Source organism: Daphnia carinata, chromosome 9, assembly GCF_022539665.2.
Source record: "Daphnia carinata strain CSIRO-1 chromosome 9, CSIRO_AGI_Dcar_HiC_V3, whole genome shotgun sequence".
Lineage (NCBI taxonomy): Eukaryota > Metazoa > Arthropoda > Branchiopoda > Diplostraca > Daphniidae > Daphnia > Daphnia carinata.
The window spans coordinates 6,380,942-6,396,747 of NC_081339.1; the positions used below are offsets into that span (position 1 = coordinate 6,380,942).

The following is a 15,806-nucleotide window of genomic DNA, read 5'->3' on the forward strand; positions in this document are numbered from 1 at the left end:
GATAAAAAGGAAAAAACCAAACCACTAGAACCACATGCGAACCTAAAAACACAAATGTGGAATTTGGCACTATTATGTACTTAATGATGTGGTTTTGCCGACGACAGGTGGGGCATGGAATTCATAAACGACGCGGTCAATCAAAATATCAAGGGCAAGCCACGATAAATAGAAGGATGCACCAAGTGATAATGTTAAACTAAAATCTTCATTTCCTGCTTGCCTCCTTTCGTTCTGGCGCGGTAAATATTGATACAGCGTTGAAATTATCAAGGACAGCGCATTTCACAAAAGGCTAGAGCGTTGCGAAACTTACTGCGTAGTCTTCGGTTTCCGTTTGGAAACATTGTTTTGCTTGGCTGCCCACCTGCAATGTGTTTGTTACAAGATAAAGAAATGTCATTACAATTAGAAACAATTTGTATGTCGAATAAAGGCAAAACACGGTTGTTTGTAAGGGCAAGTCAGAACGGAAGATTAGAATCTAGAATGCGCAATTATTTTCAAGGGTATTCAACCCTGAACCTTTTGCACAATCAAAGTCGTTGGGACATGCCCATGTAATGTTTACGGTCCTGTCAAAATAAAAAAAAATGTTAAAATTTAATCTAGTTTCAATAAATTATCAGAAAATGTAAAACAAATGAACGTTTTACCTTTTCGTTGACCGAAGGACGAATTTTAGTGATGGCTGCCTGAAAGTGACGCAGGTGCACGCATACATCGCCCATCTCCATATCGGGACTTCGAGCGGCATTATGGCCAAAAACAAATTCCTGTAACGCCTGTGTGGCCGATTCCTTGACCAATGAGGAAAGGTCAGCTCCTGTATAACCATCTAATTTCGGATCCAAGCCAATATCGATCAAGTTGGCATCGGCAGCTAGAGTTGGCTTTGTACCGTTCTGTATTTGGAAAGAATTATAGAATAATATTCATAATCATTCGAAATATTAATCCATTTTGCTATCTCAACCTTAGTTAGGGCTCTCAGAATGTCCACCCGATCCTCCGCTGTCGGGAAGCCAACGTGAAGAATTTTATCCAGCCTTCCAGGTCGAAGGACTGCTGGGTCGATAATATCAGGCCGGTTGGTGGCAGCCATCAGGAAAACCCCTCGACGTGACTCAATACCATCCATCTCGGTCAGTAGCTGATTGACAACGCGACTGGCTCCACCCTCATGGCCTTGTTCAGAACGTCGTGGGCAGAGTGCATCCAACTCATCAAAGAAAATTACACACGGTACAGAACTGCGGGCTCGCTGGAAACACTGCCGGACAGCTCTTTCCGACTCGCCGACGTACTATTAATAAACAATTAACGATATTTTAAAAACTAAAGCGAGAATTCGCAGAGTATATATTTCTTACCATATTTAGTAATTCCGGTCCTTTGACTGAAATAAAGTTGATTCCGGCTTCGTTGGCGATGGCTTTGGCCAAAAGCGTTTTGCCGCAACCGGGAGGACCGCAAAGCAAAACGCCAGAAGGGCTAGAAAGTCCTAAAGCTTCGTAATGTTGTTCGTAACGAATGGGGGCCTAAAATTAAGTCGAAAATCAAAATTGTCTCTAAAAATTGAAGCATGATTTAACTGACCAGAATAGCCAAATGAAGTTCTTGTCGGACGTGCGACAGTGCTCCCACATTGTCCCAGGTAACATCGGGAACGGTAGCAAACCCTTCGCGCTGAGCAGAAGGCTGGACACATTTGAGGGCAGCGTTAAAATCATCAAGCGTGATCGATATGTCCTGGAGCTGCTCAGTGCCAAATTCTGGCTGTTGACAAAGCCAAACCCATGATTTCTCCTCTGTTGTTATTGTTTCCTGTTCTGGGGTTTCGCTGGGTTGAATGGAAGCCAAATAAAGGGATTCCATTCGGCCAAATGCTCTACAAAAAGACAAGCTTATTAACTGCTGTAACGAGACATACCAAGAATGCTAAATTTACCTATTAACTGCTACCATTCCAGCCTCGGAAGCCAATGCAAGCATATCGGCTCCAACGTAACCCGGGGTGTTTAAAGCCAAGAATTTCCAGTCCACATCGGCGGATAAACTGAGATTCTTGCAAACCACTTTTAGGATTTTTTCTCTAGCCGCTAAGTCTGGGATGCCAAGTGAGATTTCACGGTCAAATCGACCGGCTCTTCGTAATGCAGGATCTAGAGAGTCGGGTCGGTTTGTTGCACCGATTACTAACACCGGAATATTGTTATTTCGACTGCTAAGATCTGTATAATGAAAAGAGTATGTTATTAAAAAGATGTGTAAAATATGTACAACTTGCGAACCGTCCATGCAGGTGAGAAGCTGGGCAACTATCCTCCTCTCCATTTCTCGCTGGGCTGTTTCTCTCTTGGGCGTAATGGCGTCAATCTCGTCAATGAATACTATACATGGTGCGGCTGATGTAGCTTGATCAAACAGCATCCTAATTTGCTCCTCAGACTCGCCAGAGACGCCAGAAACCAATTCTGGTGCGGCAACTTTAAAAAATGGAATTTCTAACTCCTACATAGTGATGGAAAAAAAAGGATCGTAAAGTTATAAAATAATAGAATAAAAGACTGAAGACTTACACCCGCGATGGCATGAGCAAGCAGAGTTTTTCCACAGCCAGGAGGACCGTGAAGAAGAAAACCTCTGGGTGGAGACATGCCTAGATGTTGGTAGACTTCTGGATGTTTCATGTGAAGAATAAGCTTTCGAACTTCCTAAAGCACAGACAATTTTATATTTAAAGTGAATCACCAAACTTTGAGTAAATATGAATGTTACCTTGAGGGATTTTTCATTGCCTCCAACTTCAGAGAATTTGGTAATAGATATGACAGACTTGAATTCTACTGTTTTGGATTTTTTGGTTGTTCCATTTGGAATATCAGATTCGACCTTTTTCCTTTTGACGATTTTCTGGTAAAATTGCAAAATAATAATATCTCTCATCTTACAGAAATTTTGAAACACATTTACCTTTTTCATTGGGGTGCTTTGTGGTGGTGCTTTTTCGTGGTCACCAAGTACATCAATGACCATTATATCATCCAACTTGGAATTATCTTCTGTGCGGTTAGTGGAATACATACTCCGTAAAGATTCGTTGGCAGTTTCCCTGGTTTCAGGTGTATCAGGAATTCTAGCAGTTTCATAAGGATCTGAATCACTACTGTCTTCTTTGATATCCAATGTTGCTCTAATGTCTTCATATGCTGAAACGATCACACAACAGGAAAATGGTTGTTAATTCTGTATTTGTAATAAATTTTGCTCTACATGCAAATTGGTTGTTTTTACTTATTTCCAATCCACAAACCTTGTTTGACAGAGTTACGAAAAGCAAGTTTCTTCTTCCTTCCATAATCTGGGTACTGTCTCTGCAACAAGTCTGCCATTTCTTCTATATCAATGTATGTTCTATGACTGTTCTCTTTTAAATAGCGTTGGACCCTAGGAATAAGAGCCCGATCCATGTAGTAGGAAGCTGGCCTATTATTTTTGGCGATTCCACCTGACATTTTTCTCTTATTCTTTTCGGAGCCCAATCGATTACCACACTCTTCTAAGTTAGAAAGCTTTTGAGTCTTTACTTTCATCCAACTCACTTCTCTGCATAAAGGAACAGCTAACACAATTTCAAATATTCTCAACTGACGAGGGTGGCCATACCTCGACACGTGCGTTGAGGAGCAGACGACACCACTGACGTAGTACTTGAGGCTTCATGGCAGAACCCGGCCCGGCAAATTTCTTTTGCTGGGCGCCATTTCCAAAAACCCTAATGAATTGCGAATGCTGTGAGTTTTTTGCTAGGTGTCCAATAGATTTCTTTTGCTATAGTAGACATTTCCAAAAATCCAAACAGGTTGTGGGTCTCTGAGTTGATTGCATACACTCCCGGCCAGAGAAATAGTGGATTATTCGTTAGAATTTCTATAGTGCAAATTACTTCTTAAAAAGTGACTATCTTATTCTGTGGTGCTTCATCTATGTAATTGTCCTCATTATCTTAGGTCCACTACTTTACATGAATGTTCATAATCACTAGCACCAGAACGTTTAGTCATAGAGAAAGAATGGAAGGAGGTTCCAAGGTTTGAACCACGAACATCCGGCACCGCAGCCGAATGCTCTACCACTGAGCTATTCTCCTCATTACATAGTTCAGCCTAAATACGAAGTAAAGCACTTTGCATATCGACAGGGAAAGCAAATTTTTTTTTTTATTGTTTAAAGCTTGGCAACATCTCATTTTCCAGCTGACGACTTTATCCATCAATCTCCTCGTCCCTCCACAGAAAGTGTTGCCGAGTTGCTGCACTGGACTTGCTGAAACCTCTTTCTCATCCCTGTTTTCAAAAGCATGATGGCCGCCTTTTAGCTTCTGACCAATAGCATTCGAGGAAACCGCAGATCAAGGAAGTTTAAACAGCATCCCTTGTCTGTTTTTCTCCTTGACTTAAAAAAAACTGAGCCTTATTGTTTCTTTTCATTTCTTTTTATCTAACGTTTTGTTCCTAACTAGAAAAGTGTTTTCTTCCCGTCTATCCTTTTCTTAGTAATTTTCTGCCAAGGTACGAAAGGTTATGCTAATATGATGAGTCATTTCAATGAGAATAATGACCATTCATTTGCTTCACAAGCAAACTTCACATTCAAGTAAACGGAATTCTGCATCGGCTGTCTGAAATCGGTTGCATTGAAATCAATGACTGTTTGGTTGCGAAAATAGTTTGATGCCATGATGAAATAAAGAAGAATGACTTTTCAATTTTTCAAAGTTAATTTAAGGTCGTTTACCAGCAAAAAATGAAGAATAGTTATGGGCCTCTTCCACCTGTTGTGTATTGCCTAGGGTCTGGGATATTCTGGCATAAAAGACAGTGGGACTCTGTGAGAGCTCAACAGTGTGAATTTGATTCTTTAGCTCCAACTTGACAGTCTGTAGCCCCGTTCGTAATGAAACTAACGATTGCGTTCTCAATTCTGGCTGTTTTTTTAACGGCCATCGATTCAGCACCTACAGAATCGGCAGAGTACGTAACAAACAATTTCTTTTTATGTTGAGAAACTTGAAACACAAAGTTACGGTTTATCTGGCAAAACAGAAGCACTGGCCACTGTGACGCTCCTCTCCAGGTGAATGTTGATTCAACAGAGATTGTGACCGAGGAGGGAATAGTGGAAACTACAACACAAAAATTGGTGTGAGTATTTAATTGGAATTGCAATGCACAACATGATCAAATTAATACTTGGTCACCATAATGTATAGAACGGTGAGCATTAGGAGGCCTCTTCCAGGTAATTTGACAGCAATTGGCATATCACCAACTCGCGAATGCGCTACAGGTTACAGTCGTGATCAGAACGGCGTGTGTCGTCAACATTTTGGATGAAAGCTTAATTGAGGCATCGTGTTGAAATGTAACCATTGTAGTCTATTATCGCCATAATGAGGTACACTGCAAACAATGCAGTGCGAGAAATACAAGGTGGAAAATATTCAAAATTTTGTGGATTGGATAACAGTACGAAAATACTTTATTGGCTCTTAAATTGATAGCATAAAATCGAAGCTTTCAAGTATTGTTGAAGGGGGCACCCAGGTTTGAATTGGAGACCCCACGATAAGCAGTCGTATGCTCTACCACTGAGCTATACCCCCTCTCAATATTCGGGTGAAGTCACGAAACATTTTTCACGCACGATCGAATTCAACTTAAAGACTAGGAAACCTCACAACCGAGGGTAACTTTAGCCACGAAGGATCCAGTGGAATAGCTCCTCTATTTAGTTAAGATGAAGTTTCTTTACCTGAACAACTTGTTTTAAAAATTCGGGAATGGTACAACAGAATAATTTTATTGGTGATGAGGGGGCATCCGGGTTTGAACCGGAGACATTTCGATCTGCAGTCGTATGCTCTACCACTGAGCTATACCCCCATTAAACATCTTAATTAAAGTAAATCTCTAGTGGCTGACAACGTTGAACAAGAAAACGGGTTTATTAAACAATATCATTTAAGTGGATGTCACAGAATATTTACAGCTTCCACCCGAAGTGTGAGCTACATCTGTTATACTCCCCCGAGATTTAAATGATTTAAAATCTATCTTTCTTTTCTAACTCTTGGGACAATAACGTCGGCAAATCGCTCATTCCTTAATCGAAACAGTCCACTATTACATTACTACGCGACTAAATACAGGAGCGTTTACAAGTGTTTTCTATTTGCTTGCGTTGTGTTTTCAAATCAGATGGAGTCGTTCTACCAAAACATTTCATTCGTTCCGCTTCTGATAACGTTGTTTATGTCTTGGCTTGTCAGCTTGATTGTACGATCTCTTCTGAACGCATATCGTTTCAGCGTTTTGATCCGTCAATTGCCTCAAGGACCTCAACCTCTTCCGATTGTCGGTAACGCCCTGTCCTTTCAAGGGAAATATGATTGTAAGGTCATAATGTTCAAATCGTTCAATTTGCTCTGTGCTTTAATTACGTAACTCTTCATGTCAAGACATACTCCGGTTGTTGCAAGTGGACTGGCCTCGGGATTATGGCGAAATCTATTGCGTCTACATGGGGCCGATGTGTTACGTCAGCATTTCATCACCAGAGCTGTTGGAGGTAATTCAATTGCGACTAAATTTTGACGTAGCATATTAAAAACGTTTCTTTAGTCTATTTTGAAAAGTCAAAAGCTGTTGGATAAGGGGGAAACTTATAGATTCTTTTCGCCGTGGTTGGGCGATGGACTTCTTTTAAGTACAGGTAAAACATTTCGTCTTCAAAGGTGAACATGCAAATTCTGGGGACAATTCTTTATTACAAGGTGCTAAATGGAAAATGAGAAGACGCTTGTTGACCCCGGCTTTCCATTTCCAAATTTTGAATAGTTTCATTGACGTTTTTAACAATGAGAGTCAAATATTATGCGATTTATTGGACAAGCGGATCGGGAATGGAGATGAGATTGCAGAGCTCAACATTTATCCTTTCATAGCTAATTGCACTCTCGACATTGTGTGTGGTACGTGATTTTTGATTTCTTTGTTGATTCCTCTAAAACAAATTCATGTTGGGACGCTAAACAGAGACTTCAATGGGAGTCTCGGTGAAGGCGCAATCACGGTCGTCTGATTACGTCACAGCCCTTTACAGGTGGCATAACAATTCAAGTGTAATTAGCACGGGGAGGATACATTGTCCTTGTGTGTTTTGACAGAATCATTCAAATCTTAATGGAAAGATTTGCAAAACCTTGGCTGGCCATTAATGTCATCTTTTATATTTCAAAGCAAGGCCGTGAACATCGTCGTCTGTTGACCACTTTGCATTCGTTCACAAGAAACGTAACCGATCTTTCTTCTAAAATTGAAATCTTGTTTGATGTTTACCTGAGCTTTGGTTGTACAGGTAATCAAACAAAGGCGGCAATCTTTCGAGAAAAACCAGGCTCAATTCATCGACGATGGAGAAATCAAACCAAGTAATTTATTTTAGATTATGATCTAATCCCGAACGATGATATTAATGAGTCAATGAAGAGGGAAACCGTCGAGCTCTTTTAGATCTGCTGCTAGCGGTTGAAGCCGATGAAAATAACGCGGGACTGAGTGACCAAGACATTCAAGAAGAAATCGACACCTTCATGTTTGAGGTTCTTACAGCATTAGAATTGTATTTAACGTTCTGGCCATAAAAATCCTAAGCAGGGGCACGACACGACCACGTCTGCGATATGCTGGTTCCTGTACTGCATGGCCACCAATCCCGAATGCCAGGCAAACGAAATATTCAAACGATTTTGACTGTTTAATAGTTTAAAGGGGAAGCAATGTGATTATAAAATGATTTTGTAGGAAAACGTTTGGACTGAACTGCGAGATGTTTTCGGTGAATCGGATCGTCCGTGTTCCCAACAGGATTTAAGTGATCTGACCTACTTGGAATGTTGTATAAAAGAAGCAATGCGGATGTATTCCCCCGTGCCACATATCGAGAGGCACGTTAAGGAGGACTTTAAAATCGGTAAGTAAGAGCATAATGCAAGTCTATTTGATTTTTAAGGTATTTTTTTAGGTGATTATCTCATTCCATCCGGATCTGATATCATTTTGCTGTTGTACGGCCTCCATCACAATCCGCGGTTGTACCCGAATCCGTGTAAGTACGATCCGGAGCGTTTCCTACCGGATCGAATAGAAGGCCATCATCCTTATTCTTACATTCCGTTCAGCGCTGGACCTCGCAACTGCATTGGTTATATTTGCTTTAATGCCCATTATTTGGAAATACTAAAAAGACATTTAAACCCTATAGATGTTCATCGTTTGATTTGTTTTACAGGCCAACGTTTTGCTTTAATGGAAATCAAAATTGTGGTGTCGACTTTCTTACGTCGTTTTCGAGTAGCGTCGCCTCCGACGGCAGCCGAACCCATTCCTTCCATGCAAGGGGTTCTCAAACCAATCAACGGAATTACTCTTCAAGTTTATCGTCGTTGATTTCATGTCTAAAAAGGACCTCTTTAATTCATTGAATACACTTATCAGAGAACACGTCTCTTAACCATGAGGATTTTAAATAGGGGGCACCCAGGTTCGAACTAGGGACCTCTCGATCTGCAGTCGAATGCTCTACCACTGAGCTATACCCCCATGCATTACCTCTCAATCAAATCAAATAAATTTAAACTACCATCATACGATAGTACCATAATAATAAAATTTTTGCTCAATATTTCATAGGGCGCCTTTTACATGTGCGGTAAACCAATCGTCCACACTTCTTACACTTACACTTTGAATAAACTGTTTCCCAAAATGATTACCTACAACTCACGTTACTCCCGAAACGTTCAAATAAACAGGGAGCACACGGTTTTGAACCGGGGACCTCTCGATCTGCAGTCGAATGCTCTACCACTGAGCTATACCCCCACATTATCCAATCTTGAAAGATAACACAAACCTATGGGTGACTGAACCTAACACTGTTACACCTGTAATTGCCATACATTTCAGCGTGTAAGAACCCAAGGATTTGGGTCATGTTTCAACTAATCCTGTTGTTTCTAAGTTGGCGTGCAGTATCTAATACACATAAATTCTTTTAGATCAAACTACAAGTCGTCCTTCAATTGGAGATTGGAGCGGGAATTTCAGTTAGTACGCCTATACAGCCAATGCCTACTTGATAAGGATAGAAGGATTTTAAAACATTCAAATCCTAGTGGATTTAGTCCATGGTTGCGTAAGATTAATCCAATTCAATTCTATAGTCTAAAAGATATACAGAAAAATGTTTGTTGACATCAGCAACGGTTGATTAAAACCTCTACACCTGCCGACACCGTTGAGCTTTAATGTTAGGCCGCAGGTGTTACGGGACTAGGCTTAACAGCTGAACGCACGTAGACTGGTATACAGTGCATGCTGATAATGTTGGCATGCGTAATAAGCAGTAAATTCATAAATCTAATCTCGTCTGCCTTGTTTCCATCACGTCGCTATGCCAAGCGTCTTTTACTTGAGTCTACTCACGGAAATCCCTCAGTTGGTATTCCAACGGCGCCCAGTTTCGTTCAACATTAAAAAAACGAGGTAAATATTTTCACAGCTTTTCTTGGCCGTCCATTTTTAACTTTGAAATGAAAAGATGAAGCCAACGTTCAATTTGATGGTCGGCTGGTGTCTCATCGTCACGATCGGCCTCGTTTATTTGCCAACATTCACGCACGCCTCCACGCAGTACTACGATGGGTATAAAAAACAAACCGATATTTCCAATTAATTTAAATGTTAAGCTTAGAGATAAATCAAAATTTTGGGTTTGTACATTTAAGTTCTCCCAACGGTGACATAGCGAACAAAATGAGTTGGATGGAAAGCCAAATAAGAAACGCGTTGGCTTCAGGTTGTTCCATTCAAGTTGGTAACCTCGTCACGTACATCGAAAGCGTCTGGTGGCCACACATCCAGTACCTGGCGACGAGGATATCACCTGAAGAGCAACAGCAAGTGCTCATGAACTACGCCCGTCTTCAGTACATGATTGGGTTAGTTCCCTCTTCTTATATAGGACGAGTTGAATTTCAATAAATGCATTTGTTTTTGCATGCAGAATGAGAAAATGCGAATCGGGCCAAGAAACGTTTTATCAGGGCCAGTGCTATCCGGTGGGCGTTCCGGGCAATCCGTGTCCTAGAAATCAGCAACTGTACGACAGGCCGGACAACATGGGCTATTGCTATTGCCAACGTGGACTCAGCAATTTCGTTTACCTCAACAACGAATGTTACCAGGAGAACGAACAGGTTTGAAACTATACGTTTCAATTTCTTTTGATTGGGGTCAGCTGAATGTCGCAGTTGATAGGGGCCTTGCCAAAATGATGAGTGGCTCATCGTGAATCCCGATCGGACTGCATCGTGCCAACAGAAGCCGTCCCGATGCCCAGCTGATGGCCAGCACATCTACTGGGGTTGCGGGACGAATACGCAATGCCATCGTCAGACGAGAGCCAACGTGGCGATGAAATGCAGCCGATTGGGCAGTCAGCAACCGTCGTGCGGGACCGGAGCCAAATTGTACCGTAGCGGATCGACCTACCATTGCGGCCGGCCGAGATTGACCGTCAGCGATTGGATGGAACCAAATACTGTATTGCCATCAATCGATCAGCAGACGTGTTCTTCAGTCCCACCAGCAATGCCTGCAATAGCGAATTCACCTTTCCGCCAGTGTCCTAGAGGCTATTCGCGAGACTGGAATGGCCGGTGCAGAAGGGCCATGTGAATTAGCATTTGATTATGGCGGTAAGCAAATAATTGTATTTCAAAAACAAGATCCTATGGTTCTTTGCGTATCGAAATGCTGTGGTCAATGAACACGACTGGTTTCTGAATAAACGTTCAATAGAAAGAACGGGATGTTTGAATTCTACACAAATAAACGCAGCAATTTGGTAATCTCCAGTTTATGCTATCGCCGTAATAATACGTAATAAACAGTGGACTAAATTTGAAATGTTTTTATCTCGCACGCTAATTCGTGTTGACTGGTTTGTTATCTAAAGTTGGGATCAGTGGCAGAAGAAATGATGGCAACTGTTTTAACTCAAGGCAATTCAAAAATGTACACGTGAATAATTTTGAAATTCACGCGTCCCTCTTATCTTTTGGATGGTGCGTCCTCACGACCGTAGAATGAACCAAACGGCCGTGAAGCTCCTTGAAAGGTAGAATTCTTTTGCTAACGTGTTTTCTCTTCTCGCTATGACCCCAAGCAAAACAAAAACATTGGGTTTTCCCATTGCGATTGATGCCCTTTGTTTGCCAACATCAGTCGCTTAAAAGGGGATGCAGGACAGGTAGAAAGCCTGCAGTCGTGCTTGACCAGGTGATCACGCATCTTCTTTTCGGTACGTCTCTGCCTACATTAAAACATTTCAAATTCTATTTCTTCTTATAATTCATTCTCGTTCGTGTTCAAATAATTAGAGAAACAATAGGGAGATGAACACAAGAGTTGTACAGTGTTGTTGGATGATTGCCATTCTATTGGCGGTGTTGACGTCATCAGTTCATTCGGCGCCATTGAAATTCAAGTAAGGACAAGACGATTTCTCCTTTTTGAAAGCGTGATTGAAAAGGGAAGATGTGAATCTTTGAATTTCCAGGAGAGTAGCTCCGTGGGAAACCAATTGGGAACCAACCACAACAGAGAGTGGCTTCCTTACCGCTAATAACTACGGTGCCGCAAGCATTTCCGCTAGTCTGCAATCTGGTATTCGCGAATGTCCGGCCGGACAATTTCGTGATTTCCGCAACCAATGTCGCATAGCTTTTTAAGAACTATGAATTAATGTTCACTCATACATTTTCTCATAAAAAGAGCAAACATTGGATTTAATGTTATTGTATGGTTAGAGTTTAATGGCAAATAATTACACGAAAATAGTTATTATAATTCGAGCTTCGCTGTAGTAGATGTTATCCTAGTCAATCTTTTAATAACATAAGGGGACACCCAGGTTCGAACTAGGGACCTCTCGATCTGCAGTCGTATGCTCTACCACTGAGCTATATCCCCTTGTACAACGAACGCTGCGGTCACGAACGCAGATTCACCACGTCTGAAAAGTCTGTTGATTTCACAACGTCGCCCCTATCGAAAGGAAATCCGCTACTCCGTTGTTGTAGAAATAAGACGCAGTGCGGGAGTCTAGTCACGCAGTCGACTCCTTCCAGCTCTGAATCTGTCATCTTTTGCTATTGCAACCTCTATAACTTGGAATATTTTCAAATTAATTTACATTTGATTTCCTTAAAACATAAAAGAACAAACAATTTTTCTTAGTCCGAAATGAAAGCTACAATGTTCGTGATCTTTGGCCTCCTTTTGGTCATGGCAACATCGTCAGTTCATACAACTCCGCTGAAAATCGAGTAAGAGTTCAATTGCTTTCATAATATAGACCAAGCAAAAGTAAATACCATTCATCTTTACAATGGAATTGCAGGACGCAAGTTGCGATGGAAGAACCTCGTTCGCGTGTAGCAAGGAGAATCTTCCCGTGCAGAATCACTCGTCCAGGTTTTCGCCATTGTCCTTGGGGTTCATTCCGTGGGGGCTGTAAATGCTGAAATATCTTTTAAACATTAGCCAATTATCTGGCATTTTTTAACATGGAACAATTGAATAGTCATTGTACGAAAATGAATACACACAATTAGTGATCGTTGCTCCTATTACAATTTACACTTTAAATAGATATTTAATACATGAATTGAAATAGAGCCATTGCTAAATGGACAGAGCAACAACACCAAATGAAGAGAACCTCACTGTAAAAGGCTAGAGACATTTTTGTATTGAAATGTAAACGATACCAATCGTGACAAACCGTAAGGCATAGCCACACGACCGTAATGTTCCTCAAAAGGCAGAATTCTTACGCTAATGTTTTTTGCATTTCCCCTTATGGCCGCAGGCAAAACAAAACCGAGTTTTCCAAATGTGATTGTTATTTTTTGTTTGCCCAAACCAGTTGTTTCAAGGATGCAGGACAGGTAGAAAGCCTGCACTCGTTTTTGAGCAGGTGAACACGCATCTTGTTTTCGGTAAGTCTCTGCCTAGATTAGAACGTATGAAATTCTTTTTCTCCTTAAAGTTATCGAAATCTTTCATTCTGTTTCGTGTTCAAATAATTAGAAAAACAACAGGGATGAATACAAGAGTTCTACAATATTGTTGGGTGTTTGCTATTTTTTGGGCGGTGTTGACGTCATCAGTTCATTCGGCGCCACGAAAAGTCAAGTAAGGATGGGATGACTTCTACCTTTATAAAGGCGTGTATGCAAATGAAAGATGTGAATATTCGAATTTACAGAAGAGTAGCTCAGGAGGAAACCAATTGGAACCCAACCAAGACAGAGAACCCCGAAAACCAGGATGTGTTCTTACGCGCCAGTAGTGGTATTCGCCCATGTCCCGAAGGATATTTTCCTGATGTCCACCAGAGCATTTTCTGCTGGTAGTGTTTCTAGTTCTATAAATTAATGTTCACTCGTACATTTTTTTATTTAAAAAATAAACGTTGGATTTTATGTCATTTTATCAGTACGGCTGCAGACCACAACATCCAGGCCAAGAACCATGCCAACAACCAGGCCAACTACAACCGCAACTACGCGATTTGACTGCAGTGGCAAATCGGATGGAAATTCTGTCCACCCGCCATCAAAGTGCGCATTGCGCCATTATCATTGCGACAGCGGAACGCTCGCCGTGGTCCTAAGTGTTGCATAAAACAACAAATTCACAGCCTTAAGTAATTAATGACTGTTAACACTGAAACGTGATTCCAGAACTGCGCCGGGGGAACAGCTTATCACCCAGGGAAAGGCGGGTGCGAGTGGATTTCTGAAGTGCCTGGATGTTAGAAAGTCACATCACGTAAGCACCACAGACATTTTCCCTGTTTTCAAATAACCTCTCAAAAGTAATTACATAAATAATTACTGGTTATTCCGCACGAAGTAGCCTACTGCTGACGGGAGGGCTTTATTTGAAATAAACATATTTCCCAATATCGTGAGGAATGATCTAATTAAAGTTAAGACACTCGTGACCTTACCCAATTCATTCGTAGTTTCAAATCACGGAAGACATAGCCACACGACCATGAAGTTCCTCAAAAGACAGAATTGTTTTTCTAATGTGTTTTGCATTTCCGCTATGGTCCCAATCAAAACGAAAACCGAAAACGAGTTTTTTCGCAATGTCATTGTTGTCTTTTGTGTGTCCACACCAGTCGTTTAAAAGGGGATGCAGGACAGGTAAAGAGCATGCAGTCGTGCTCGACCAGGTAAACACACATCGTCTTTTCGGTAAGTCTCCTCCTACAATAGAACGTTTGAAATTCTTTTTCTTCTTAAAGTTTTCGAAATCATTCATTCTCGTTCGTGTTCAAATAATTAGCGAAACAACAGGGAGATGAAAACAAGAGTTGTACAATGTTGTTGGGTGATTGCTATTTTATTGGCGGTGTTGACGTCATTCGTTCATTCGGCGCCACGGAAATTCTAGTAAGGATAAGATGACTTCTGCCTTTACAAAGGCGTGTATGCTAATGAAAGATGTGAATATTCAAAGTTACTGGACAGAATCATCGGAGGAAATCGATTTGGACCCACCCACAACAGAGAATAATCAAGTCTATTACGCTGCTCTGCAAACTAGTATTCGCGCATGTCCGGCCGGACAATTTCGTGATTTCCGCAACCAATGCCGTAGAGCTGGTTAAGAAATTATGAATTAATGTTTACTCATACATTTTCGTAAAACATTGGATTTATGTCGTTGTATCGTTAGAGTTTAATGGAAATTCATTACAATAAAATAGTAGTTGCAATACACTGTTTGTTTTGGCAGATGTTAACATAACAAATCAATAAATACCATCAGGGGACACCCAGGTTCGAACTAGGGACCTCTCGATCTGCAGTCGAATGCTCTACCACTGAGCTATATCCCCCATTTATCTCGAATTCTGCAGTCCCAAAGCCAAATTCACTACGAATATGAATCGCCGTGAAACTCCGTTTGGAGGCAATCTTACAAACGCTTTGTACGCGTGCGGTTTTTCTGAATTGAAAACAAAAGTCTGTTGATTTCACAACCATATCGAAAGGAAGTCCGTTGTTGTAGATATAAGATGCAGTGCGGAAGTCTAGTCACGCAATCGTCTCCTTCCAGCTCTGAATCTGTCATTGCTACTCCAACCTCTAAACTGAAGGATTTTCAAATTGATTTGCATTTCATTTTCTTCAAATATAAAAGAGCGAATCCTTTTTCTTGCCCAGAAATGAAGGCAACAATGTGCGTGATCGTCAGTCTCCTTTTGGTCATGGCGACATCGTCAGTTCGTTCAAGTCCGCAGAAAATCGAGTAAGAGTTCACTACCTTCACCTACACAGCAAGCAAAAGAAAATAACATTCATTTTAAAAATGGAATTGCAGGACGCAAGTTGCGATGGAAGAAACTAGTCCACAGGTAGCAGAGAGAAACGTCTTGCCCGCAAAACATGAAAGAATCACCATAATTGGTTTCCGCAGGTGTCCATGGGGTTCTTTTCGTTTCTTCGGCAGATGCCGCAAGTTCTTTTAAATATTAGTCGATTACCCGACGTTTTTCACATCAAACAATCGAGTTGTCATTTGTACGGAAATAGTGCCCTCCTGTTACATTTTGCAATTTAAATAGATATTTAGTAAACCAATTGAAATAGAGAC

The 15,806-nt window shown here is 41.1% G+C and overlaps 3 protein-coding genes, 4 long non-coding RNA genes and 5 other non-coding genes across 13 annotated transcripts; 6 read left to right on the plus strand and 6 right to left on the minus strand.

Moving 5' to 3' along the window:
* Nucleotides 1-402: 402 nt before the first annotated feature.
* LOC130698036 (nuclear valosin-containing protein-like) lies at nt 403-3,706 on the minus strand. Of its 2 annotated transcripts, XM_057520815.2 has the most exons (11): nt 3,317-3,706; nt 2,977-3,212; nt 2,782-2,916; nt 2,583-2,717; nt 2,295-2,514; nt 1,952-2,234; nt 1,600-1,891; nt 1,374-1,541; nt 977-1,306; nt 657-905; nt 403-575 (listed from the first exon to the last, which is right to left on the minus strand). In XM_057520815.2, the coding sequence occupies exons 1-11, from the start codon at nt 3,594-3,596 to the stop codon at nt 537-539; spliced, it is 2,367 nt and encodes a 788-aa protein (XP_057376798.1). In that variant the 5' UTR covers nt 3,597-3,706; the 3' UTR covers nt 403-536. The 2 variants fall into 2 exon arrangements, with proteins under 2 accessions (XP_057376798.1, XP_057376797.1); XM_057520814.2 differs by having other exon boundaries at nt 1,952-2,514.
* A 1,189-nt stretch (nt 3,707-4,895) lies between these two features.
* LOC130698119 (uncharacterized) lies at nt 4,896-5,432 on the plus strand. The gene is made up of 3 exons (XR_009003179.2): nt 4,896-5,036; nt 5,109-5,207; nt 5,276-5,432. It is a non-coding gene; the product is annotated as an uncharacterized LOC130698119 (long non-coding RNA).
* Nucleotides 5,433-5,876: 444 nt separating this feature from the next.
* Nucleotides 5,877-5,948, minus strand: Trnac-gca (transfer RNA cysteine (anticodon GCA)). Its single transcript has one exon. It is a non-coding gene; the product is annotated as a tRNA-Cys (tRNA).
* A 340-nt stretch (nt 5,949-6,288) lies between these two features.
* On the plus strand, nt 6,289-8,519 carry LOC130698173 (cytochrome P450 4C1-like). The gene is made up of 12 exons (XM_057520951.2): nt 6,289-6,456; nt 6,524-6,633; nt 6,687-6,777; nt 6,839-7,036; nt 7,101-7,167; nt 7,232-7,358; nt 7,423-7,495; nt 7,554-7,666; nt 7,722-7,790; nt 7,869-8,037; nt 8,089-8,268; nt 8,356-8,519. The coding sequence occupies exons 1-12, from the start codon at nt 6,318-6,320 to the stop codon at nt 8,511-8,513; spliced, it is 1,494 nt and encodes a 497-aa protein (XP_057376934.1). The 5' UTR covers nt 6,289-6,317; the 3' UTR covers nt 8,514-8,519.
* Nucleotides 8,520-8,594: 75 nt separating this feature from the next.
* Nucleotides 8,595-8,666, minus strand: Trnac-gca (transfer RNA cysteine (anticodon GCA)). Its single transcript has one exon. It is a non-coding gene; the product is annotated as a tRNA-Cys (tRNA).
* A 210-nt stretch (nt 8,667-8,876) lies between these two features.
* Trnac-gca (transfer RNA cysteine (anticodon GCA)) lies at nt 8,877-8,948 on the minus strand. Its single transcript has one exon. It is a non-coding gene; the product is annotated as a tRNA-Cys (tRNA).
* Nucleotides 8,949-9,548: 600 nt separating this feature from the next.
* Nucleotides 9,549-10,934, plus strand: LOC130698081 (uncharacterized). Its single transcript, XM_057520882.2, has 5 exons — nt 9,549-9,611; nt 9,667-9,770; nt 9,854-10,066; nt 10,132-10,324; nt 10,386-10,934. The coding sequence occupies exons 2-5, from the start codon at nt 9,667-9,669 to the stop codon at nt 10,803-10,805; spliced, it is 930 nt and encodes a 309-aa protein (XP_057376865.1). The 5' UTR covers nt 9,549-9,611; the 3' UTR covers nt 10,806-10,934.
* Nucleotides 10,935-11,335: 401 nt separating this feature from the next.
* LOC130698120 (uncharacterized) lies at nt 11,336-11,978 on the plus strand. Its single transcript, XR_009003180.2, has 3 exons — nt 11,336-11,430; nt 11,510-11,616; nt 11,689-11,978. It is a non-coding gene; the product is annotated as an uncharacterized LOC130698120 (long non-coding RNA).
* A 51-nt stretch (nt 11,979-12,029) lies between these two features.
* Nucleotides 12,030-12,101, minus strand: Trnac-gca (transfer RNA cysteine (anticodon GCA)). Its single transcript has one exon. It is a non-coding gene; the product is annotated as a tRNA-Cys (tRNA).
* Nucleotides 12,102-12,231: 130 nt separating this feature from the next.
* On the plus strand, nt 12,232-12,753 carry LOC130698129 (uncharacterized). Its single transcript, XR_009003193.2, has 2 exons — nt 12,232-12,457; nt 12,532-12,753. It is a non-coding gene; the product is annotated as an uncharacterized LOC130698129 (long non-coding RNA).
* A 355-nt stretch (nt 12,754-13,108) lies between these two features.
* On the plus strand, nt 13,109-14,929 carry LOC130698122 (uncharacterized). Its single transcript, XR_009003181.1, has 6 exons — nt 13,109-13,132; nt 13,224-13,328; nt 13,402-13,545; nt 13,633-14,401; nt 14,493-14,599; nt 14,667-14,929. It is a non-coding gene; the product is annotated as an uncharacterized LOC130698122 (long non-coding RNA).
* A 47-nt stretch (nt 14,930-14,976) lies between these two features.
* Nucleotides 14,977-15,048, minus strand: Trnac-gca (transfer RNA cysteine (anticodon GCA)). Its single transcript has one exon. It is a non-coding gene; the product is annotated as a tRNA-Cys (tRNA).
* Nucleotides 15,049-15,806: the final 758 nt, after the last annotated feature.

What these genes read in the sequence shown, in the direction of transcription:
- LOC130698173 (XM_057520951.2), top strand. Translation starts at nt 6,318, where the DNA reads ATGTCTTGGCTTGTCAGCTTGATTGTACGATCTCTTCTGAACGCATAT. An exon ending in CTTTCAAGGGAAATATGATT is followed by an intron (nt 6,457 to 6,523) that starts GTAAGGTCATAA and finishes CTTCATGTCAAG; the next exon opens with ACATACTCCGGTTGTTGCAA. An exon ending in TGGACTTCTTTTAAGTACAG is followed by an intron (nt 6,778 to 6,838) that starts GTAAAACATTTC and finishes CTTTATTACAAG; the next exon opens with GTGCTAAATGGAAAATGAGA.
- LOC130698081 (XM_057520882.2), top strand. Translation starts at nt 9,667, where the DNA reads ATGAAGCCAACGTTCAATTTGATGGTCGGCTGGTGTCTCATCGTCACG. An exon ending in CGTCTTCAGTACATGATTGG is followed by an intron (nt 10,067 to 10,131) that starts GTTAGTTCCCTC and finishes TTTTGCATGCAG; the next exon opens with AATGAGAAAATGCGAATCGG. An exon ending in GTTACCAGGAGAACGAACAG is followed by an intron (nt 10,325 to 10,385) that starts GTTTGAAACTAT and finishes CGCAGTTGATAG; the next exon opens with GGGCCTTGCCAAAATGATGA.
- LOC130698036 (XM_057520814.2), bottom strand. Translation starts at nt 3,596, where the DNA reads ATGAAAGTAAAGACTCAAAAGCTTTCTAACTTAGAAGAGTGTGGTAAT. An exon ending in AACTTCATTTGGCTATTCTG is followed by an intron (nt 1,542 to 1,599) that starts GTCAGTTAAATC and finishes ACTTAATTTTAG; the next exon opens with GCCCCCATTCGTTACGAACA. An exon ending in GACCGGAATTACTAAATATG is followed by an intron (nt 1,307 to 1,373) that starts GTAAGAAATATA and finishes GTTTATTAATAG; the next exon opens with TACGTCGGCGAGTCGGAAAG.